Source organism: Pogona vitticeps, chromosome 15 (genome assembly GCF_051106095.1).
Source record: "Pogona vitticeps strain Pit_001003342236 chromosome 15, PviZW2.1, whole genome shotgun sequence".
In the NCBI taxonomy this organism is placed as follows: Eukaryota; Metazoa; Chordata; class Lepidosauria; order Squamata; family Agamidae; genus Pogona; species Pogona vitticeps.
The window spans coordinates 10,627,200-10,653,009 of NC_135797.1; the positions used below are offsets into that span (position 1 = coordinate 10,627,200).

Consider the following 25,810-nt stretch of genomic DNA (forward strand, 5'->3'; position numbering starts at 1 on the left):
CCATCCAACATAAAGCTCCTTCCTTAGCAATGGTGAATTTACTTGAACATTGCTGGACACTTGGACCTTATGTTACTTAGTGGGGTCTAGATCGCAACACAAATAGAAGATTCACGGACAGACCTGTTTCTTCTCCTTGAATAAGATAAGGATAATTTGAGACAGTGAAAGGCTCTACCCCAGCCTATTTTTGTATGTTAGGGTCAGGTGGAAAGGAAATTTGTTTGGTTTCCCTTTTTCTAGGAAAATGCTCATTTGGCACATTCTCAGACTGACAATAGAATGGAATGTCTCTTGCCTTGGAAACCAGTGGCATTGTCTGATGCTTTTGGTGTGTTTTGTCAAGGGGAGAAATGCTCAGGGAACCGTGCCTGAATGTGAAAAGGGTACATGACGAAAACTGTGCAGGAAAAAGAGGCACACAAAACACTCCAGTCAGTGGGGGAAATGTGTATGTTAGGGGGAAATGCATATTAAACATGCGCACAAATGTTCATATGGGGAAAAGGAAGCCCCACAGCCTCACAGTGCCAGGATCAGAATGGCAGTGGATTTTTCAGTGAAAACTAAGCTGACAGATTTCATGTGTTTGAAAATTTCAAAACTTTGAAAATTTTGAAATAATGCTTTTGAACATACATTATATGTACCTTTGGCAGAGCTTGCAAGTAATTACATAGGTACAAGCAACAGAGTTTCTCTGGGAGGTAACAAGTCATGTAACTTATAGTTACCAAGTTACTTTTTGGTATAACAAGCAACTCTTCCTAGTTAGTTTCAAAGAATACTTTAATTTAAAGGGCATTTTAAAGCATCCTAGTACAATTTGACTGTATTTTCCTAGGTTTTCCTTAAGTGGCAAGGAAGAAAATACTCATTGGTTTTGTCTTCATTGTTTTTATAAATATTTCTAGGCTATAATATCAGAAATCACCACTAGATAGAACACAAGAGTATTTCCTTGAATTTTTTTTGACTTATTGTTAAGGTGAACTAATTGATCTGTTATTCTGTACTGTAACCAAGAGACTGCAGTGGTTTGCTGCAGGAAGGGCATGGATATAACCAACCCAGGAATGTTGGATATTGCTTCCAGCTGCTCCTCACTGGGCAGAAAGAAGCATAAAATAGTTGTGTCAGAGCAGAACGAATGTGGCTGTTGCACATTCAGATATAGATACTCCTTGAAATTCCTCCATCCTATCCTCACGTATGTCAGTTTGTCACAATCCAATCAATAGATCAGGAAAGTTCTAGATGCTAAAATTGTTCCTGTTGTTGTTATGCGCCATTAAGTTGTCTCCAACTTATGGCGAACCTGTGAATGAGTGATCTCCAAAATGTCATGTCCTCAACAGCCCTGCCTGGTTCCTGCAAACTTAAGGCTAAGGGTTTCTTGATGGAGTCTTTCTTGTTCAGTTGTTAAGTCATGCCTGACTCTTCATGACCCCACGGACCAGAGCATGCCAGGCCCTCCTGTCTTCCACTGCCTCCCGGAGTTGGGTCAAAGTAATGTTGACCGCTTCGATGACACTGTCCAAACATCTCGTCCTTCTCCTCTTGCCTTCACACTTTCCCAACATCAGGGTCTTTTCCAGGGACTCTTCTCTTCTCATGAGATGGCCAAAGTATTGGAGCCTCAGCTTCAGGATCTGTCCTTCCAGTGAGCACTCGGGGTTGATTTCCTGCAAAATGGATAGGTTTTGTTCTCCTTGCAGTCCAGGGGACTCTCAAAAGTCTCCTCCAGCACCACAATTCAAAAGCATCCATTCTTCAGAGGTCAGCATTCTTTATGGAGTCAGTCCATCTGAATTGTTGGTCTTCCATTGATTGATTGATTGATTGATTGATTGCATTTTAACCTGCCTTTCTCATTAAAAAGAACCCAAGACAGCTTATGCAACTAGAAGACAATCTTTTCCTGCTGCCTTCAGTTTTCCTCAGAATTATTGGGTTTGGGGGGTTTTTTTGGTTAATGTTTTTTTTTAATTACTGCATTAATAACGAGCAAAACAATTGCTCGCAGGATTGGAGCGCTGGTATTCTTTCTAAAACGCAGTGTTCTGACCCCAAATCTCTGCTTGCCCACGGCTGGTCTGGTTTTAGGACTTAGCATTTCAGGGTGGCAGAACAGAGCTGCCTGGCTTTGAAGCATCACATCATGAGTCAAGGACTGAGCAGCAGGACCTTCTGAAATAAGGGGTGTGGTTGGTGGAGCAAAGGTATTGTGAAATGGATGGAACAACAGTGCTACAGGTTTACGGGATTTTTGAAAGGAGGGACTGTTTTGGGGTGATTCGGAAAGAGAGAAGAAATGACAGGGGAGATGGACAGGCAGACAGATGGGCCCACCCCGGTGTCATCAGAAGCAAGATCCGTCCATGTGTGCGTCTATCGATGTATTTTCAGGTCTCGTACATTTTTGCCGATCTGCGCATCTTTCTACGTCGGCGTGTAGAACAGGCAAATGCCTCCACTCGGAGGCCGTGGCTGCTTGACAGATTGATTGGTATCAGTGTGTGTGTGTGTGTTTGTGTGTTTGGTCGAGAGGAGGGAGAAGCCTTCATTTGCATGAAATTGGGTGCTTTTTCGGAAACAGCTGCCAGCGCCCGGGTCTGAAGATGACATGGTGATGAATGGTGACAGAATGGGTGGCATAGCAAGAATTGCAATGGCATCTTAGTTTGATGCCAGCTGCATTTTTCAGCGGGGGGGGGGAGAGTACATGCAATGACCGGCCCTACCTCCCCCTTCTGGCTGCTCACTGCATATGTGCTGCTTGTGGTGTGTGTGTGTGTGTTGGGGGGGGGTTGCACTTTGCTTTACTGCACGCAGAAGCCAAGGATGCAGTAGAAGAGAAATATCTGCCTTTCACCCAGCTCCATGCTGAGATGCGCTCCTCTAAATAGAACGAGGTTCCTGGGTAAAAGGGGCACGTCGTTGCTCCAGGAGAATACACTCTTACCTTAAACATCCTTCAGACCTCTGGGTAGTTTGGGCGGCATATAAATTGAATAAATAAATAAATAAATAAATAAATCCAAACTTTCAAATAAATCCTTACAAATTAACCTTTCAAGTTGTTTGTCTGGGTTACGTCTGCTGGTATTAGTCAGATTGAGCTTCCTGATGGATCGCTTGGAGCAATTGGTTGCTCGCCCCAGGTGACTAGATGGGTGGCTGTTTACCTTTCTGTCTCTCTTGCTCTCGGGATCTTGTCCTCAGCTTTTCAATGCACATGTATTTATTTACTTTATTTGCTGACTAAATGTGTGTCTTGCGCTTTCAGCTGTTGTTCGTGAAAGCGGAATGAGGTGTTCTGACCTGTTGGTAGTTAATCCCAATTAAATGTTACAAAATAAAATGATAATAATGTGCGGTTGACCCGAGGACGATGCATAAAGATGGAGGTAGTTCTGCTGTCTTTTCAGAGAGGGGTTCATACAGCAGCTGTAGCTCAAGGGTGACAATAGACGTTCAGAAGGGTCAGCCATTCAAAATGATCAGCCAGTGACAGAAAAAAATTGAGAGTCTTACCATTTCAGGGGAGAGAGCATAGCTTTGTGGTATGCACGTGGGTAGCTTCAGTACCTAGCATTTCCAGATGGGGCTGGGGGGGGGGAATATCCCAGATCCAAACTCTGGGGGGGGGGGATACCCCGGATCCAACACATGCCTATTAGGTGCCATTATTAGGTCTCACATTTAGAGCCTCTCCTACACTCCTGGTGTTGGAAAAGGGGGCAACATCTGCTTTGAATGTAGAAGGTGCCAAGAGGAACCCCCATCCACAGTCAGCAGGTTTGGCTTTACATTGATGCACATTCTCCAGAGGGACTGTCCAGAGACCATGTCCAGTTAGAGGGGTCAGTGGCAGTATATGGCCAAATTTTGGAATGGGACGCTTCACTTGGCCCACCTATGATCAATGGTCCAATCCAATATGAGGCAGGTTATCAATCCCCCTTTCAAATGAGCAATTTACAGTGGTGCCTCGCTAGACGATTACCTCGCAAAATGGTTTATTTGCAAGACGATGAGTTTTTATGATCGCTATAGCGCTTCTCAAAACGGTTTTCGCTATGCGTTATTTTCGGTGGATGATGTTTCGGTCCGTGTTTCACAAGACGGTTTTTTTTCCCCGGGACCATTTTTTGCAAGACGACGATTTTGACAGCTAGGTCCGCAACTCACAAAACTTTTTTTTTAGGGACCTATTTTCGCAAGACAGCGATTTTGACAGCTGGGTCCGCGCTTCGCAAAACGGTTTACCCTATGGGCGATTTTCACAAGACAATGACTATTTTCCCCATTGGAACACATTAAATGGATTTCAATACATTCCAACGGGGAACCGCATTTCGCAAGACGATGTTTTCTCAAAACAGCAATTTCCGCGGAACGAATTAACATTGTCTTGCGCGGCACCACTGTATTTATAACCATGAGGAGCAGGATCTTGCTATATTTTTAGGGGAACTTTCTTAGCTGATAGAGGCCCCCAGGTCCAATCCAGAGAATCTCCAGTAAGGTCATACTGAGGCCAATGAAGGGGGTAGTGGTGGTCTGACTTCCTCAAAGCAGTACGATTATTTTCTCACCCTACTCTGCGCACCCTATTTCCGGTCTTCATTTGGATGGGTCCAGCCAAAGATCCTTTCGTCTGAGGCTGCTGCAAGGTCTCTCGGGCCGCTGCTGGTGGAATCTTGGGAGGTGTTGTGTGTTGACCCTGCAAAACATGTTGTCAAGCTAGTGGGAGAGAAATCCTTCCCCATCCCATGGGTGCCTGGGTGTGTCGAAGGCACCGGGGTCTCTCTCCTTCCGGACATCTTCAGCCCTCCAGCCCCCCAAGTGTCTTCCACCAGGAGAGCCCTTGCAAAGCTTTTTTTTTCCTTTTGCACCACTAACAATTTTCCTTCCTGGAGCTGTTTTCGCTCATGCCAAGTCTATCCTGCTGCAAACTCAACATTCTCCCCTCAAAGGCTGCTTGGTTTGTGTGGTTCCCCCCCTCCCGAACCCCCCACCCAACCCCTGATTTTTTGTTGTTTTCACTCTAAGGGGAAAAAAAAAAGCATTTTCTCTCACTGGGCAAGGCAGCCCAAAATGCTTTTTTTTAAAAAATCTTAAAAAGATACCAAACTTTCTGTTTTTTGTTCTGTTCTGTCCCCCCTCTTGTTATAGCCTTGGTTTTGTCTGGCTCTGTCCGGGATTTTCAGTTTCTTCTCCTCTCCTTTCTGTTTATTTCGGCATCCGACCCTCAACCCCCTTCCCTTCTCTATCTGCTGGGGGACCCGGATGTCTGTCACAAGTTAAAAACAGCTTTTAAATTGTGGCAAAGAGGGGAAGACCCTCCTTTTTTCCGTGCGTTTATATGACTCGTCTTTTTTCTTTCTTTCTTTTTTCCTTTCCTTCCCCTTCAAGGTCCGGCTCACCTGACGTTAAACAACCAAGGTATGGTTTTAAGTTTATTTTAAGAAATGAGTTTTTTAATTTCTTCTCTTCTTCTTCCCCCCCCCATCTCTCACTGTCTCTCTTGCTTCTCCTTCTTCCTTTCCCTCTTTCTCTCTTCGTCTATTTCCATTTCTTTCTCCTCATCCCTCTTTCTCTCTCTCTCTTTCATTCACGCTCTCCGATTTTCTCTTATCATCTGCTTCCAACTCTCTCATCCAACGTTGTTTTCTAACATTGCCTAAATCTCTTGCTTATGCAGCGCATATATATATATGAGAATGAATATATATATATAATATATGAATATGAATATATATATGAATATGAATATATATATGAATATATATATCGCTGTTTTTACATGAATGCTTCTTAGAAAGAAAAGCATGCACCAGAGACAGAAAGAGAATATAAAAGAAAATGTGTTTCCATTTCCGTTGCTGCGGAGCTTTTGATGAACTGTGTGACTTATGTTTATGATCCGATTATTAACAGTCTTGTGCCGTTTGCTTCGTTAATTGCTTTGAACGGGTTCTTAGGGGACTCATCTACCAGCTGGCATATAATGGTGTCTCCCACTTGAAATGGGTAGTGAATACAAGTGTTGGCCAACATATGTCAGCCAGAATGTGGGTTTACTGGGCAGGTAGGGGGGGTGAGAATTTGTTGCCACTGTTATCTACCCTCTGGATGGTTCCTTTCCCCCAGCTAACTGCTAGCTGAGATTCTCCCTAAAAGTTAGAAAATTATTTATTTTAAATATTCTCTACCCCACCTTTCTCCTAAAAAAAAGAATTCAAGGCAGCATAGAAGTATACTATTAAAAGCTTAAAAATTGTAAATGATTCAAATACAGTATTTAAAAAAGAATGAGTTAACTTTATATTCAAAAGGTAAGGTGCAAGGAATTTCTGAAAAACACATCTAGAAGCAAGAAAATGCACCCCATTTAAAAATCTCTCCTAGACAATCAGTCGCTTAGGGAGAGCCGGCCTGAAGAGGAGAGCTTTTGTCCATTTGCAGAAGGAGAGCAAAGATGGGGCCAGGCTGGCCTCCAGTGGGAGGGAGTTCCAAAGTCTGGGAGCAGCAACAGAGAAAGCTCTCTTCCGTGTCCTCACCGATCGTGCCTGTGAAGGTGGTGGGATGGAGGGGAAGGTCTCTCTTAATGATCTTATTACCTGGGCAGGCTCATCAAGGGAGAAGCAGCCCTTGAGATTGCTTTGGCCCGAGCAGTTAAGGGCTTTGTGGGTTAAAACCAGCACTTTGAATTGCCACCCGGACAGGGATCAGCAGCCAGTCCAGCTGCTGTAACAGGGGTGTTTTGAGTGATGTGATCCCTGTAACCAGCATCAGTCAACAATGTGGCTGCTGCATTTTGGACCATGAATCCAGGAGCACCCCCAAGCTGCATAGGATAGTGTAGAGATGGGAGAATCACACAAGGTCCCTGGCTGGTTTGTCTTTATCCCTTTTACCGTGTTTCCCCGAAAATAAGACAGGGCCTTATATTAATTATTGCTCCAAAAATGCATTAGGGCTTATTTTCAGGTGGTGTTTTAATTTTTTCATGTACAACAATCTACATTTGTTCAAATGCAGTCCTGTCATCTTCTGGCTGCTGCACAGCAGTGGAGGTCAGGATTTCACTTAACTAGGGCTTATTTTTGGGGTAGGGCTTATATGACGAGTGAGGGACGTGCTGGCACTGCGGGTTAAACCGCACCGCAGAAGCCTCTTGTGCTGCGAGGTCAGAAGACCTGCAGGCATAAGATCGAATCCACGCGTCAGAGTCAGCCCCCGTCGCTTGTCCCAGCTCCCGCCAACCTAGCCGTTCGAAAGCATGTAAAAATGCGAGTCAATAATTAGGGACCACGTCGGTGGGAAGGTCACGGCGTTCCATGTCTAGTCGCACTGGCCACGTGACCACGGAGGATTGTCTGTGGACAAACGCTGGCTCTATGGGTTGGAAACGGGGATGAGCACCGCCCCCTAGAGTCGTACACGACTGGACAAAAATTGTCAAGGGGAACCTTTACCTTTACCTTATATGACGAGCATCCTGAAAAATCCTACTAGGGCTTATTTTCAGGTTAGGTCTTATTTTTGGGGGAACAGGGTAGTTTAAGTTCAGTTGAAACAATTCAGAGCCCTGTTGCCATCTATGTTAATTGAATTATTCTTTCTACTTATAGCCCCACTTTCCTCCAATAAGTTGCAGGCAATGACTGCGGTTCTCCTCCTCCTCCTCCTCTTGCCCTCACAGTAACTCTGTGAGTGACAGACCGAATGTCACCTAGTGAGGTTCCTGACTGGAGACTTGAACCTGGACCGCCCACATCCTAGCCCTTTACTCTAAGCCCTGCATCACACCCCTTGTCTGCCTTTCTGGATGGAAGTAGACCTCTACCCTACGGACTTCAAGGCTGCTTTCAAGAGCTTATCATTCTTCTGAGCTCTTTTTTTCTGAGTTGTAGATGCTCCATAATATAGTGGTGCCCCGCATAGTGACGTTAATCCGTTCCGGATTAATCGTCGCTATCCGGAAACATCGCAATGCGGGGGGGAAAACCCCAGAGAAACGCATTAAACTTTGTTTAATGCGTTCCTATGGGGCAAAACCTCACCGTTATGCGAAGATCCTCCATAGCGCCGCCATTTTCGCCACCTCGGTAAGTGAGGAAATTGTGCGAAAATGGTTGCGGTGGCCATTTTGGGCACCCGGCGGCCATTTTGGAACCGCCGATCAGCTGTTCCGCAAACATCACAATGCGAAGATCGGTAATCAAAACGCTTACTGATCATCGCAATGCGATGTTTAGGCTATTAAAACATCACAATGCGATCGAATTAACAATCCCCCAAAATAGATCGCTATGCGGATTCTTTGTTAAACGGTGTGCTCGTTATGCGAGGCACCACTGTAATTTTGTGTCATCAGTTCTGACTGATGATGACTCTTTCCAGGGTTTTCTAGGCAGAGAGTACTCAAGTGTGGTTGACTGTTCCCTCCTTCCAAGAGCATCTTGGGACTGTGCAGTTTGCCCAAGGCTACCCAGTCTGGCCCTTCTGGGACGCATGGTGGGGAATTGGAACTCATGCCCTCTGGCTCTGCAGCTGGACATCTCACTTGCTGAGTGAGCCAGCTAGCTGTTCCATATCCCTCATAAAACCAAGCCAAGAAGGATGGGGGAAGACTGGCTTTTCGAACCAGTTCTTCCCCACCCAAGAGGACAGAAGGGAATCTGACTCTCTACCTGGGACCAGCCATTCCATCTGTTTTCGGGAGCCATCATGGGAAAAGACCCACTGTGCCTTTCAAGCCAGGGATGGGACAGTACAGTCTCACCATCCTTTTTTTTTTTTTTTTTTGAGCTGCAGGTAAAAAGATGACGGGTCCATAAAAGGCCCTTTTCTTCTCCTGGTAGCCTCCAGGACGAGATCGGCCGCTGTCGAACGGTAGCCACCCTCCCCATGGAAGCAGAATGACAGAATTGTGGAAAGTACCTTTCCTCCTCAAAGCTCCAGGCCTGACGCAGCCCACACGAGGTCCCTGGACAAGAAAATTAGCTCCTGCGTCCTTCAAAATCCCCAGTCTTGCATTTGAGCAAGGCAGAGGAGCTGGGCCGAGCAGTTAGGGACAGGAACCCCACCTTGGGTCTTTTCAAGGAGAAAGACAGGATAAATAAGTAAGTACAGTGCTGCCTCGCTAGACGATGATAATCCGTTCCACTGAAATAGCTGTTTAGCGAAATCATTGTCTAGCGAAAAGCATTTTCCCGTTGAAATGCATTGAAACCTGTTTAATGTGTTCCAAGGGGAAGAATTGTTGTTGTTAGCAAAGATCGGCCATAGGAAAGCCGGTTTGTGAATCACCGATCAGCTGTTTAAATCGCTGTCTTGCGAAGCGTAGGTCCCGAAAACACCCGTTTCGCGAGCGCGGAGGAAGCTGTCAAAACCGTTGTCTAGCGAAAATCGGTTCGCGAAGCAGGGACCAAACACTGTCCAGCGAAATTCCCCCATAGGAATCACTGTTTTGCGAATCACTGTAGCGATTGCAAAAAGACAGTGTCTAGCGAAAAAACTGTCATGCGGGGGTAACTGTCTAGCGAGGCACCACTGTAAGTAAGTGCTTTTTAATCTGGATTTGCTCCCCAAGATGAGCAACTGCTATCTGGTCCCAAAGAAGTTGCAGCTTGCTTTACCATCCTATTGTATATGGAGCATGGGAGGATAGTGCCATGATGGGACTGTGCCTCAGACAGGATTAAGGCGACTCGTGACAGCAGTACCGCTCTGTTCATCTTCTTTGATGCAGCCATAGTGAGCCCTACTGTTAGGCAGCCAGCCCAAGTGTCAGATATGGGGGGGGGGGTGTGAACGGGGACGGGGGGGGAGACACAAGTGAGGGTTGGGGGAAAAAAGGTGCATTCTGTATCCTGCTCCCTCCCCAAGCTCGTCAGTGCCCTTGGATACGATGCAGGGAGCTGTACCGTTGTTAAGGTGTCGAAAAAGTAAGGGAGCAAGAGAGGACGTTTTCCATGTTGTCCTTTGCCTCTGGAGGCTGGCTAACCGTGGATGCCGCTCAAATCCAGAACTGTCCATCAGGAAGGGTCGATTGAGCAGCCAACCAGCCGTAGCAGCCGGCTGGCATGAACACACCCTTTCTCGGGCGCAGAAAAGCCTACGGGAGCCTGCCAGTCAAAGGAAGGAAGATCCCTGGTTAAGGAGACGGTGCAGGCATGTGCGCATCCTCGTATGTGCGTGCGTGTGTGCGTGCATGTTGAGCATTGAGCACTCCATTCAAGAGGTGCTGAATTCTAAATTGCCACGCTTCCTGGTACCGTGCCCATTTCTACCTTGATCTTTTGCCATCTCTTAGTGGCGTGATTCGAAGCTGTTACAAACATGGATCAGACCCAGCTGGGCCATTTATTTATTGCATTCGTTCCTCTGCCTTTCATCCAAAAAGAAAAAAAAAGCTCTAAAAGCAAAGCTTTATCCATTTACATCAGGATAAGCTGGCCACCATGTTCGAACAAGATTAACAACACTGCAGGCTGGGGTGAGCAGGCAAAGTATGACCTTCCACATACCGTTGGTCTGTGATTCCCGTCAGGCTTAGTCAAGTTAGTTTAGGGTGAGGGATGATGGGTTTTGCCATCCAAAATTATTTGGCTGACCTCACATCCCTCGCCCTGCACCCTGACATCTAATTGTCAAAATTAGATTTAATTAGGGTTGCCTCCCGCCGCTTGGTGGCCCTTAGATTTGTTGGACTGCAGCTCTCAAAATTGCCCAGTAAATTGTTTGTTCCCAGCAAGATGTTTGTGCTTTAGGCCTCGAAAAAGGTAGATGTTGTAATCCACATGTATAGCACATTTATATCATGCAACCTGGGTGCAGTGGCGAGGTAGTATATTTTGCAATTATCACAATAAACTCCACAGTTTGAAAAGTGTTGGAAAAGCATGGTTGTGCTGGCTGGGGTATTTATTTATTTATTTATTTATTTATTTATTTATTTATTTATTTATTTATTTATTGAATTACCGTGTTTTTCCATGTATAAGACGCCCCCATGTATAAGACACCCTCCCTTTTTCTAATCCAAAATTAAGAAATCTAAGTGGGGCTTAGCAAGTGTATGGGGAAAGGGATCAAAGCGCTGCAGGATCGCTTTGATCCCTGCTTTCCCCTCCACTTGTTTTTGTTCTCTCCTCAGCTTACTTCTGTGTATAAGACGACCCTCATTTTTTTAGTCTAAATATTTTAGACAAAAGTAAAGTCTTATACATGGAAAAATACGGTTCATAGGAAGATATTTATTTATTTATTTGTCCTCTGTAAGGAATAAACAAACAAACAAACAAACAAAAGGGGGAGGTTCAGTGTTTAGAACAGGCATTTAAAACAGATACACAGACAGACAATGATTAGACCAATAATTAAAACACATTGGCTCAAAAACTCTTGCCGGGTAACACAGATGGTATAACTTTTGGAAGTGAATTGCCTCAAGTTAAGAAATTTCCATAGATACTACCTGTTGCATGCTGACTTTTTTTTGGCTCTCAGTCAGATCTTAGAGAGAACGAATTAAAATTAAGGGGTTAGTGTTAGATTAATTACTTTCTCCATCCAATGGCGAGAAGAAGCATTCCATTCTGGAATGCTTTGAAAATAATCTTGCCTTATTTTCCCTACATTCAGATTGTTCTTCTTGCTATGCCAGTGTGTCTACACTCCTCTTCCTCCTGCCCAGAAAGAAGGCCCAATAAGACCCAGCTGTAGACAAGTGATTCCTCAACTTGGCACTTCTGATGTTGGTGAACTACAATGCCCATAAGCCCTGGTCAGCACAGACAGTGAGCAAGGCTTCTGGAAGCTACAGCCCAATAACATTAAAGGTCTTGCAGGTGGGAACACAAATAGGTCTCTGTGACCTACGTAGTCTGTGAGAGATTGCAAGGCTAGGGGAACTTCCATTACATTTGGAAGTTGGTTAAGAAATTAAATATATTGCCTCTATGTAGAGGAACATGATGGCGCTGTGGTTTAAACTGCAGAAGCCTCTCTGCTACAAGGTCAGAAGTCCTGCAGTTGTAAGATTGAATCCACGCGATGGAGTGAGGCCCCGTCGCTTGTCCCAGCTCCTGCCAACTTAGCGGTCCGAAAGGATGCAAAATGCGAGTAGATATATAGGTACCACCACCGTGGGAAGGTCACAGCGTTCCGTGACCACGGAAGATTGTCTTCGGACAAACGCTAGCTCTATGGGTTGGAAACGGAGATGAGCACCGCCCCTTAGAGTCAGACACGACTGAATAAATTGTCAAGGGAACCTTTACAGTGGACCCTCTACTTACGGAATGTAATCCGTATTGGAACAGTGGCTACGGGTCGAAAAGTCTGCAGGTAGAGTCTCCATTGACCTACAATGCATTGAAAACCGATTAATCCCATAACCGGTCATTTTTGTTCCATTTTTGCTCCATTTTGTGTTTTTTTCTGGTCTGTAGGTCAATTCTCTGACTGCAAGTCGAATCTAAATTTTGCAGCCAGAGAAGTCTGCAACTCGAAAAGTCTGTAAGTCGAGCCGTCTGTAAGTCGAGGGTCGACTGTACCTTTTATATAGGGTTAGTCTGTTTGGGTGTACATGGATTTCTCTTTGGTGGAAGCACACCCATCCTTCCTCGATGCAATAGTTTTTACATAGGAACCTCCATTCTTAACTAACAGTTGTATTATGGGATTTGTAGTCCATGTAGAAAAAAATGCCCAGTTCAGGAAGACTAATTAAAAGCGGCAGAACTATCGTTTTTGAAGGAGCTAGTGACAAATGTTCTACTAGTAGATAATAACCTCCATGCCCTTCTCTGTACACCTCACTATTTTTTACAACTAACGGCAAATATCCTCTAGCAAAACTCTATTGGCAGAGCAGGAATGAAGTCAGTGACAGCAGCCGATTGCCGCTAAGTAAAGAGTTCAATGTTGGGGTTCACTCAACTTTATCTCTTCGTGTATAGGTCACATTCACCCTAAAATCAAAGGGAAAAAAATCTTTAGAAATCTGGTGTTTGCAGAAACATTGTTCCAGCTCTGCCGGTGGACCTGTGCAAGAGGATGATTGCTAATAATGTGATTAATGAATAAATGCTAATTCAACCGTTAAATGTTTTCAGGTTTAAACATGAAATCATGTAAGAATTAATCTGCCCATATCCAGTGGTTAACACCTACGGATTAATTTCCAGACTGAACAAGCCGAGGTCTGCCCTAGTGCAAATTAGCTTTGGTGCCGACCACTGTTTTTGTTTCTCTGCGGCCAAGAAGCATCTTAACTTAAATTGTCCGTTATCACTAGAACTCAAGTGGGCAACTGTGGCTGGTCTGGCGAGAGGGCGATTTCTTTGGCAATGGCTTAAAATGACGGAACTGAAATCAGAAATGTCTAAAAGTCCAGCTCCAGTTTTGGAAAAAATTGGGATTTTAGGGTGATAGCCCAGTTAAGCCAAAGGCTGGGAATTCGATTCCGTCCACTGTGCCTCCAAGGTGAGAAGAGCCAGCCTGTGTAGCCTTGGTCCAGCTGAGCAGCCCCACACCGCCCCTAGTGGAAGGGAAGGGTAAAGCACCTCTGAGGGTTCTCTAGCTGGGAAATCCTGGAAAAGGTTAATCGTAAGTCAGAATTAATTGGAGGGGCAGGTGATTATTATATAAACGGTACAGGGGAAAGGGCTGTGGCCTGTACATATGGTGAATCACCATTCCAGGAATTCTAGTTCAGAATTCTAGCAGGGTCATGCTTCCACAAAACCCTGGCTTAGTTCTTATTCCTGATCCCTTTTTTTTCTTTCTTTGTGAAATTCATTGTGGCACACCTGGGATCCAGGTGGAAAAACAACATAGGCAGAGCAATGCACCTAAGGTCACTGAGTGAGATGGCCAACTGGAAATCCAAACTCATGTTTTGCAAGTCTACGAGCCTTTCCAGAAGCCTGCTGGGGGGGAAACGTTTCATCGTACAGGAAGCCAGATTTCGGTTGAATATCAGGAAAAAAACCCTTCTTAATTATTAAGCGAGCACAACAGTGGAACCAGTTACCTCAAGAGGTGGTGACTACTCCAACACTGGAGCCCTTCAAGAGAAACTTAAGACAACCACCTGGCAGATCTCCTTTGATCTGTGTTCCTGCCTTGATTGGGGTGGGGTGGGGGGTCGGACTCAATGGCCTTAAAGGCTCTTTCTAACTCCATTATGCTATGATTCTTTGATTCTGTTTTTATTTTTAGAGGACAAGGCATGTCTGAAGAGTAGATTATGGACTTTGCTTACAGAACATCTCAGATTCGTTCTTTCTTATTTATTTGTTTAAAATATTTCCCCAGATTCTCCCTCACCCATCCATCCATCCATCCATCCATCTCTCTCTTTCCATCCATCCATCCATCCATCCATCCATCCATCCATCCATCCATCCATCCATCCATCCATCCATCCATCCATCCATCCATCCATCTCTCTCTCTTTCCATCCATCCATCCATCCATCCATCCATCCATCCATCCATCCATCCATCCATCCATCCATCCATCCATCCATCCATCCATCCATCCATCCATCCATCCATCTCTCTCTCTTTCCATCCATCCATCCATCCATCCATCCATCCATCCATCCATCCATCCATCCATCCATCCATCCATCCATCCATCCATCCATCCATCCGTCCATCCATCCATCCATCCATCCATCCATCCATCCATCCATCCATCTCTCTCTCTTTCCATCCATCCATCCATCCATCCATCCATCCATCCATCCATCCATCCATCCATCCATCCATCCATCCATCTCTCTCTCTTTCCATCCATCCATCCATCCATCCATCCATCCATCCATCCATCCATCCATCCATCCATCCATCCATCCAAAATATTTTTACCCTGCCCTTTTCTTTAAAAAGGACCCAAGGCAGTTTAATACAAGATTTAAAAGCTAAAAACAGTAAATATACAAATATTTTAAAAAATAATCAAACAAGTGTCACACTAAAATGGTAAACAAAATCAACCCCCCCAAAAAAGCACACTCAAAAGAACAAAGCAGGACAATCAATTTAAAAAAGCCTTTCTCAGACAGACAATCACTCAAGGAAAGAGAAAGGTCTTTGTCCACTTGCAGAAGGACAGCAAAGATGAGTCCAGCCTGGCCTCCAGTGGGAGAGAGTTCCAGAGACTGGGAGCAGCCACAGAGAAGGCCCTCTCCTATGTCCCCCTGGGCAGGCTCGTAAAGGAAGGTTTGGTCCTTGAGATAGCTTGGGCCTTTATAGGTTAGAACCAGTCGCTTGAATTGTGCCCAGAAATCTACTGACAGCCAATGGAGCTGCTGTAATTGTGTGTGTGTGCATGTGTGTGTGTGCGTGTGTGTGTGTGTGTGTGTGTGTGTGTGTGCGCGCGCGCGCGCGCGCGCGCATGCGTGTGAGGTTACATGATCCCTGTGACCAGCCCCAGCCAGCAATCTGGCTGCAGATGGCAAGACCCACTGAAGTTTCCGAGCACTTTCCAAAGGCAGCCCCATGTAGGAGGCATTACGTTGCCCCAGTGTTTTCATTTTAAACAGGGAGCTGGGAGCAGATGATGAAAGACTCTGGAGACTTGTTTCCAATCAGTGTAGCCAGCCCTGGACTCAATGGACAAATAAGGCAGCTCCCTCTGCTTCCGTGACACATGCCACACGGTTATGTCTCCAGGCTGCTATTATTTCATAAGTGTGGACTGTGGCGGTGAGATGCACCTGTGCTTTCCTTTGGTTTGTTTAAAGAGGGGCAAAAAGGATGCAGTGGAGATGTAGCTTTGCTTACTCCGGTTTATTTGCTTGTGGTTTACACAGTACTCACTCAATCAGTGAAGGTCTCTGGGCTGTTTATGGTAAAAATGAGGGTCAAAGCATAGACTGAAGATCTTAGAAGGAGAGCTAAGCAGCAGCAAAAATATCAAAGTAAAATCAACTGTGGCAAATACAAGAGCATGGGTCTTTGTATAAGATATAGGAATCTTAAGTACAGTGGTGCCCCGCATAGCGAGCGCCCCGTTTAATGATGAATCCGCATAGTGACGTGTTTTTGCGATGGTTTTTTCGATTGCATAACGATGTTCTCAATTGCTAAAAATCGCATTGCGATGATCGGTAAGAGTTTCGCTTACTGATCTTCACATTGCGATGTTTTTAAAACAGCTGATCAGTGGTTCCAAAATGGCCACCGGGGAAAAAATGGCCACCCGCAGCATTTTCGCGCGGTTTCCTCGCATACCGGGCGGCGAAAATGGCGGCTGTATGGAGGATTTCCGCATAGTGGTGAGTTTTTCCCCCATAGGAACACATTAAATGTGTTTTAATGCATCCCTATGGGGTTTTTAGTCCCGGATAGTGACAATTTTTTTCAGAACGGATTATCGTCGCTATGCAGGGCACCGCTGTATCAGCATTGCATGTGCCAGGCTTTGCCGACGTGAAGAAGAAGCTATGAGACCCACCCTTCCTTCAGTGTCTTCTCTCTACGTTTATTCAAATGCAGTCTGCATTTTTCCATGTATAAGACACCTCCATGTATAAGACGCCCCCACTTTTCTAATCCAAAATTAAGAAATCTAAGTGGGGCTTAGCAAGTGTAGGGGAAAAGGGATCAAAGTGCTGCAGAATCGCTTTGATCCCTGCTTTCCCCTCCACTTGTTTTTGTCCTCTCCTCAGCTTATTTCCGTGGACAGGACGACCCTCAATTTTTAGTCTAAAGATTTTAGACAAAAGTATAGTCTTATACAGGGGAAAAATAAGGTATATTTGGGGTAGGGCTTCTATGACGAGCATCCTGAAAAAAATCCTACTAGGGCTTACTTTCAGGTTAGGTCTTATTTTCGGGGAAACAGGGTACTTTTCCCCCGTTCCGGTATTATTTTTCGTGTCCACTTTTTTCTTTCTTCTAACTCATAAGATGCGAGGGTCGTTGGTTATTAGTACTACTGTATTTGTAATTGGGCCATTTTGGAAATCTGATCCTTTTAACAGTTCCCCGAATGGCCAGAATCCTCAGCTAGCACAGCCATTTGAAGCAGAACCCACCCAGCCATTTAAAATGGGATCTTGGTAGTCTCCATAAAGAATTTCCTACAGCCCTGCCTGTTTCTGAGATCTTATTGCTCAAAACGTGTAAACACACACAGTTCCTGCTGCGTTTAGGAAACATCTTTATGTGGACTGCAGCCTACTTCATTAGCGGCAAAATGCCCCTGATGAAATGGGTTGCCGTCTACGAAGGTTTATGTCAGACAAAACACGTTGATCTAGAACAGGGGACCTTTCGGAGTCTGGGGACTATTTTATTATTATTTTTACTTCCCCTGGACCTCAGTTTGCAGTTCCGCTCTCATATTCTAAAAAGACCAAAGACAAGCCACGCACACCTCAATTGCATTTTAAATGGCACGTTTTGCTCCCTGTGTCCTATTTTTCAGCAAAATGTGATATTTTTTTCTCTCCTCCTGCAACGAGGAAGGAGGAGTATGGAAGTAATGCCTGCCTTGGAGGCCCTTGAGGGGTGAAACCCGGTCACTGGGTTGCAGCCTGCTCAGCTTTGCATCATCACTACCTGTTTTGCTGAGACAGACATCCTAACACAGCAGCTTCTAGGAAATAAATACAGATGAGATTTCTCTTCCCCCCACCCCAAAAAATGTCGTTTACTTTGCTCTTGCTTTCACTGAACGGCATTTGCCATTTTAATGCTCACTCGGCCACTTTGGGCACATCCTCTTAGAGCGCTTTGTATTCCCTTTCCTGTTGTTTTTCCACCTTCTTCCTCCCCTCCTAGAAGTTGGATGTCGTCACGCCCATTTCGACTTGGGAGGCAGCAACGCTGAGCCGTAGCAATGGGCAGCATCCAGACTTCTTGCGTTCAGTACCCTAAATAATTTAGTTCTCTCTGCAACCTTGGCCTCCTCTCTGCTCACCTTTTGCTCTGGATCATTAATGAACAAGCCAGGATGTCTGCAGGAATCTTTTTTCCAATGGGGAGCAAAGGTGTGTCTGTTAGCATGTAATACGATCTCTCTCTCCCTCTGCACACTAAACACCTTGCTCGGTCCGCAGGTAAATTAAAAGACTCCTAATACAGATTGTCCAGGAATAGCCATTGTTCATTCACCTCTCTGCCCTGTGTGGGTCCTGATTAGATCGCCCTGCTGTCGTCTTCTTGTTCTTGAGCCAGTTACAATCCAAGAAACACTGAAAGATTTTTAAGACAAGAAAAAAACGTGAGAGCTTCCCTTGCCTCCAGAACTGTCTCGTACTCTCTGGGAATTGTTGCTGAACATGATATATAACCATCCTGACGAATAGCAGTTGATGGCCCGAACCTCCATACATTTATCAGTGCCTCATTCAAGTCCATCTAAGTTGGCAGACATCACTGCATCTAGTGGCAGTGAATTCCACCGTGCTAGTGGGATCGGTGTGAAAAAAGCTGTTTTTCTGCCTGTCCTGAATCCATCACTTAAGTGCCAGATTCTAGTCTTTTAGCATTATACAGTGGTGCCTAGCTAGACAGTTACCCCGCATGACAGTTTTTTCGCTAGACATTGACTTTATGCGATCGCAATGTTTGGTCCTTGCTTTGCAAACCGATTTTTGCTAGACGACGATTTTGACAGCTCCCTCCGCGCTCGCAAGACGGTTGTTTTCAGGACTTAAGCTTCGCAAGACAGCGATTTAAACAGCTGATCGGCGGTTCGTAAAGCGGCTTTCCTATGGCCGATCTTCACTAGACAACAACGATTCTTCCCCATTGGAACACATTAAACAGGTTTCAGTGCATTCCAATGAGGAAATGCTTTTTGCTAGACGATGATTTCGCTAAACAGCGATTTCAGTGGAATGGATTATCATCGTCTAGCGAGGCACCACTGTAATCAGTTTTGTGTCTTCCTGGTCTCCTCTTACAGACCCTTAACTGGCCAAAATCCTGTTGCAAAGCTGCTCACGTGGAAGTTGTGATGACATCATCACATTAATCTTTGTTTTAAAGTTTCTCGTTCCCCCTTTCAGACTCCAATGATCCCAAAAGATCCCTTTTGACCCTGGGAAGTCTTGAGGGGTCTCAGGATGAGAAAGGAAGTCTTTAATACCCCCAAACAGCTGGTTTTGGTCTGGTTTTGGTGGCAGAACTGACTGTGGCAATTTTCAGGTGTTAACACCCTCTCCCATTCTAGCATAACGTGTGAGAGGGTGTGTGTGTGGGGGGAAATAGGAAACTTTTAATGAAAGATAGAAGGCATGACATCATCGGGATTTATCTGCACTCAGTCATGCAACAGGATTCCAGCCATTATCTTCTTTACTTCTTTAATGTATTTATTGGCCAGAATCCAATTTCTGGCATGCTGGTGTAATCGAAATGACATAAAGTCGCTCTGGCAATTTGCTGCTTGTTCACAAGGTGCTGGGTGAGTTTCTGGGCAGACAACAGATCCGCAGTCAGACACACATCCAGGGATACAAGTAGCATCTCATTAATGAGTGGCATTTTGCCGGCACAATTCAAGTCATTTCGCTTACGCAAGCCTAAGTCAGAAATTGGATTCTGGCCAAGATATCTGTTCACCACGCTATAGATGATCTTATATCACTTTATCATTTCTCCCTTTTGCTTACCATTTTTTAAAAGCCAGAAATCCCCAAATGTGATAGTCTTGTTTTTTAAGGGGAGCTGCTCCAGGCCCTTGATCAGCGGATGGTCCTTTTCTGCACATTTTTTGGGGGGTTCTCCAAAATCCTTCCCTAGTCACCGTGACCTCCGCTGTACACAGTGTTCCAGATAATGGTGCACTGCAGATGCGCACCATATTAGTGGTTCTGTTTTCAGCCCTTCCTGTCCCGTTGCCATGATGGAAATGATGATTTTTCAAAGAAGGTGGCGTGTGGCGCTGCAACTTGCGCTGGCAATTTGAATTAAAGTGACTCGGCTTTGCGATGACCTGGTTTGCAGCCTATTTTACGCTTCTACAGTATTTGGATTTTGTGATCACATGGAGAATGCAGATTGTTTCGGTATCGACGTCCACACTGGCCCCTCAATCTGATGTGTTTCCTCTCCACCCCAGCGCCCCTTTCTTTGATCCAGCCTTCTGCCAATCCCCGGCTCTCGTTTTATGGTTCATTTTAAAGCTGGTGGTGCTGTTTAAACTATTGTGTGGCATTAGGGAAAAGGGGCCATTTCCCAAAGTTCTCCGTAATGTTCAAACACATACCGCAGAAGCACGGTAATCTCTTGTAGTGCATCAGAGTCATTTGTATTTCATATTGATTTTTATCTCTTTCTTTTGCCCTTGCAAAGATGATCTAGTGCTAAACTAATCTATCAGTGCAGTGATAAGGTGGTCTAGCACTAAACTTGGAAATTCATTAATATATATATATCTATTGGGGCTACTAGGGAGAAATATCATATTGTGTGTGTGTGTGTGTGTGTTCCAGTGTCCAAATCATCACACCCAGCTTGTATACCAGCAGAGTACCAGCCAACCACACAGAATAAACACAATTTGAATCGCTGTGATTTTTTTAAAAAGTAGAAAAGCCACCCTTCCCCACATGGCCGGGAAACAAACTCTGCATCTGAACCAAAATGAGCTGAGTGATTCACATTGGCTTTTGTGTCGTAAAATCGGTTCAAGAAACCTACAAATTCATCTGTTCTATTTCTGCCGTTTATCCCGTATTATTTCCCGCTGTGGATGATAATTTCACTAGGATTTTCATAGATTACAATCGATTTATTCGGACAGCTGGAGTACAATGCTTAAGCTGCAGGTTTTAGATGTACACGAATGTACATGATTGTGGGGTTGGGGGCTAAATGACACAGGATACTGACAGTTATTAATGCAGGCGGTCGACTTTCAAAGTGACAATGAAAATATTAGCACAGGTAATGGACATTCAAGCACACCTGGTCCCTATCCCACACCTATGGTCGCTGGGTGTATAAGCCTGAAGTTAAATACGGTCACCCATGTGTGCAAGGAAGTGGGTTATAAGCTACGAAAGCAGGGAGAAAGAGAGAAACCTTGGCTAAGCGGAGATTTGAACCCAAGTCTTCTGAATTTCGGTCGGACCCTGTTTTTCTTTACATCACACTGGCTTTCATCAGTGAGGGCCAGATTCCTTCCCCATCCCACCCCACCCCAAATGTGTGACTCTGATTATGCCTTACCCCAGTCGTCATCACCTCCCAATTGATTTGATCAGGGCAGAGCGGCCTTCACCCATGCTGTGTCCTCCATTTGGTAAGATCATGCCAAGGAAGGAAGGAGTAGAGCTGAAGGCCCTTCCTTTGAGGCACCTGGCTCAGATAGGAGCCACCTGCAGTTTCTTTGAGCCCTTCCTGGTTGGAAGAGGTAAGGCAGGGGAGAGTGAAGTAGGAACTCCGTCAGGGTGTGTGATGTGATGGGGAAATGGTTCGTATTTTGGACCGCCCGTCTCATGCTCCAGTGGGAGCTATTTTGCGGCAGTCATGCAACATCCTTGAGATTGCAAACCAGCCTGACCCGGATAAATGCCTTTTTATGATCCAGCCATAAAGCTTCTACCTTTGGGGTGCAATTCCTCCAAGGACTGAAGGGTTGCTTCAAGGGACCTCACTTCCTGCAAAACAATCTTTTCCATTGCAATCAGACACAACCCTTTCTTGTCTTTCTCATAGCATCCTTTGTTCTCTCCCTACTTATCTCTGAGAGTAAGGTGGACTCGGACAGTGGCATCGGGTGCTTGTTGTGGTAGTTGATGTAAGAGGCACTGCAGTTGTGTGTGGAGCCCCATGAGGCAAAAGGGGTCACACACATACAAACACACACATTTTCTTTCTTTCTTTCTTTCTTTCTTTCTTTCTTTCTTTCTTTCTTTCTTTCTTTCTTTCTTTCTTTCTTTCTTTCTTTCTTTCTTTCTTTCTTTCTTTCTTTCTTTCTTTCTCATGCACACACAAAAGTACACAAACATTCACACACACACACACACACACACACAAACACACCAAAGAGCCCTCTGACTCTAGAAGGCCAGCAGACTCAGCCGCAGGCATGCAGTTCAATTGATGGCTGCCTTCCCACTGGAATAAAGCTGTTTTAATTCTTTAAAATATCATCTGTAATTTATAAATTTACATGTGCAACTTTACCTAAACTGATTATCTCTTCTGTCCTTTTCAGTCATACCTGTCCTAAAAAAAAAGAAATTCCCATAGCCTTGCTTGAGTCCTCTCTCTGTGTTTAGGCAATGACTCCCCTATGATCAGGTCAGAAATTCCTAGAAGACATTGAGTAAGTGGCAGCTGGTGGAGGCGGAGCTTGACTGCAGTGAAGCCAGCAGCACCCGGTGAACAGCTCCGGGGAAAACTGGACCGTTCGGCCTGCCCGTCCCTCCAAGAAGGGGGCGACGGAAGGGGATGTCAGGAGAGGCACCTCCAAGCAGATGAGCCCAGAAGGGTAGAAGATTTGGCAGCAACCGGGTCTTTCTTCCCTCTGAAAATTCATCTACGCGCAGACCGGAGACGGGAGGCCATATCTTATGGCAGAAAGCTGTGGGAAAACTCCACCCCCAACTTCCCGAGGAAGGAGAACAGAAACAACAGCAAAGTAAGCCTCTGATTTATGAATAACCTCATCAATATTTTGAAGAAAATAAAGTGAAAAATATTTGACCAAAAGGAGAGAGGGGAAGCGGCAAGCTAGCATACCAGCTTGTCTTTTTTTTTTTTCTTTCCTAAAATGAACTCTGATAAATAACAAGCTGGCCAAGGTCAGACACATTGCAAGAAAAACTTTGTGTTTCTGGAAAAAATCCCAGGAGAAATATTGTTCAAGAGGGACCGAATTCTTGTTAGAGCTGTGCAATCTGGACTTCCCTTACTGAGTGGACTTTGAAAATAAAACCACATCTTTGGAGCAGGAGGCACAGACTTTCGGGAATAAAAAATAAGCAAGGAATTATCAGCGTGGCGACACAGATGAAAGAGGGGGAGAAGGAAACCGAACGGGACTTTGAAAACAGAAGTGTTTTTGGTTTTGGAAGAAAGAATAAAGCCACGGGAAACGACAGTAAACTATTAATTTAGTAGCGACAGGAGCTCAGCAGAACAGACGGAGGACCGAAGAAAATTAGAGCTGGAGTTATTACAGGACTACGATGGGTTTTTTTCTTTTTAGAAGAGACTGATTTCCTGTTTGACGTTTACTGTGGACCCTCTCTTGGCTGGACTGTGTAGATTCTGAGTATATTGTGATAATTTCTGGGCAAGGAGGGGGAGGACATACTTAGTGGGAATGCTGTTAGACAAAGAATGGATGGTTACCATGCGAATGGCAAAAACAGGATTTCAGCAGATATTTCAGAAACTTGGAGAGTTAGAAGACCTGATGAAGGGGAAACCACTAGAGGCTAAACAGCAATTGAATGAAATTGAAACTCCAGAACAGTTTTTATTGAGAGAGATGTCAGGTAACATGGTTGGTAACATAGAGGGGATTAGAAGTTGCCACGTGGGATACTCAGCTACAATAGTCAGAAAAGGCGATGTTAAAAATCAGACTATTGTTTTGGATTTAACTTTATCTCCCCAAGATTGGAAGAAAATAGAGGCACAGAAATGGGGAAAATGTACTGAGAAAATATGGGAAGTGCCAGAAATGGATAGCTTTCCAGATAGGCTGATAGGTCCATGGCAGAAAGAAAATCAAAGAGGGGATGTGTTCTATAACTGGCCTCGATTTTATGATAGAGTTGGAATAACTTAGACTTAAATTAAAACATGAATATAAGCGGATATATGGAGGATAATCAAATAGAATTTTTTTGTACTGGAAAATGAGTGGATCAGAGGCATACATACTTAATATGAATAGAATGGATGATTATATACTGTGTTCTCCTATCCTCAAACCTTTTTTTCCATCCCTTGTATTCCCTTTTACCTTCTGTATTCCCTATCCCATGCCTAGTAGTTTGAAAATAAAAATAATCAAAAAAAAAAAAAGAGTAAGTGGCAGCTGGTAATGACTATATTTCAGAACTGCTGTGAATCCAGCTCTCAGTTTTAGTTGGGAGTTCAATTGCCCACTATGTATTCAAAAGGAACCACCCCGTGTGGCCTTGGGCAAGCTGCGCAGTCCCAGAAGAAAGGAATGGTATACCATTTCTGAGTACAGTGGTGCCTCGCTTGACGAGGATAATTTGTTCCGTTGAAATCGCTGTTAAGCAAAATTCTCATCAAGCGAAACAAAAAAGCCCATTGAAATGCATTGAAACCAGTTCAATGAGTTCCAATGAGCTAAATACCTTAGCGTCCAGCAAAGATCCTCCATAGGACGGCCATTTTCGGTGCCTGTAAAACGAGGAATCCATCCTGAAAACACAGTGGGGAGCCATTTTGCACAACGGGCCGCCATTTTAGAGCCGCCAATCAGCTGTTTCAGAATCGTCGTTTAGCGAAAAATTGGTTCCCGAGGCAGGGAACTGATCATCATTAAGCGAATTTTTACCATTAAAACATTGTTTTGCGATCGCAAAAGCGATTGCAAAATGTTCATTGTCAAGCGGTTTCGTCGTTTAACGAGGTAATCGTTAAGCGAGGCACCACTGTACTCTACCTAGAAAACCCTGAAATGGGGTTGCCATAAGTCAGAAGTAACTTGACTGCAGGCAGTTAATGCTGGCTGGTTAACTCAATGAGTTAGTTATCAGGCAAGGGGGCAGAGATTGGGAGTTCGATTCCCCACTGTGCCTCCTGAGGGAAGAGCGTGACCTGTGTGGCCTTGGGCAAGTCCCAGGGTGCGCCACAGAAGAAGGGAATGGTAAACCCATTTTCAAATATTCTCTATCTAGAAAACCTTGGAAAGGATCACCATAAGGTAGAATTGACTTGATAGCACACAGTTATTATAGATACCCAGGATGGTGTGATAGAGTAAAGGACTAGGATTCAGTCTAGAATCCAGCAATTGAAGGAAAGAATAGAAAGAGTGGTGGAATTTCACCATATGTCAAAAATCCACATTCCTGTGCAGAAGTATGGGAGGATGAGTTTAATTGTCCCATCAAGCGTATCTGGATTAATATAATTGGGGTGAACATGGTAGATTGAGTCTGCTCAATCAAGGAGAAGATGAAGATGAAACCTTCGAAAAATAAATTGCAAGAATTTCAAAGAGACATGATGATGAATTTGTAGGGAGGCAAATTCTGCCAAATACGAGCCTGGCTTGTGTGGCTGATAATTTTCTCCTACAAAAGATGGATGAAGAAGCGAGAGGCGTAGCTATCCTTGACGTGATTCTAACCAACAGAAGGGACTTAGTGGGAAAAGTGGTAGTAAGAGGATCTCTGGGGGGAAATGATGATGTTCTACTTGAGTTCTTGATTGAAAAAAACAAAAACAAAAGCAGAGTGTAGCTGCATGCATACGCTGGGTTTTAAGAAAGACAATTTTAATAAACTCAGAATAGTAATAGGTAAGGTCCCATGGCAGGAGATCCTAACAGGCAAAGGAGTCCAAGATGGGTGGGAGCTTCTTAAAAAAAGGAAATTCTAAAGGCGCAACTACCAACAATTGCAACAAGAAAAAAAGATAGAATACAGTGAAAAAGACCAATGTGGCTTCACAAAAAGCTCAGAAAGGACCTGAAAAGAAAAAGGACACAGATAGGAAGTGGAAGGAGGGCCAGGTCACAAAGGACGATTGCAGATAGGTAGCAAAGAACTACAGGGATGGCATTAGGAAGGCATAAGCTGAGGTTAGCAAAAAACACTAAAAGA

General features: G+C 44.6%; 1 protein-coding gene across 33 annotated transcripts in view; it reads left to right on the forward strand.

Annotated features, from left to right (window-relative positions):
* The window catches only part of NRXN2 (neurexin 2), a 559,504-nt gene that overhangs the window by 141,460 nt on the left and 392,234 nt on the right, over positions 1 to 25,810 (forward strand). For 28 of the 33 annotated variants that reach the window (XM_078382060.1, XM_072984193.2, XM_078382066.1 and 25 more), the window contains one exon: positions 5,422 to 5,451. The exons of the other annotated variants lie outside the window; for them this stretch is intronic. In XM_078382060.1, the coding sequence (XP_078238186.1) occupies positions 5,422 to 5,451 (30 nt within the window). The remainder of the gene's footprint in view (positions 1 to 5,421; positions 5,452 to 25,810) is intronic. 33 annotated transcript variants of the gene reach the window in all.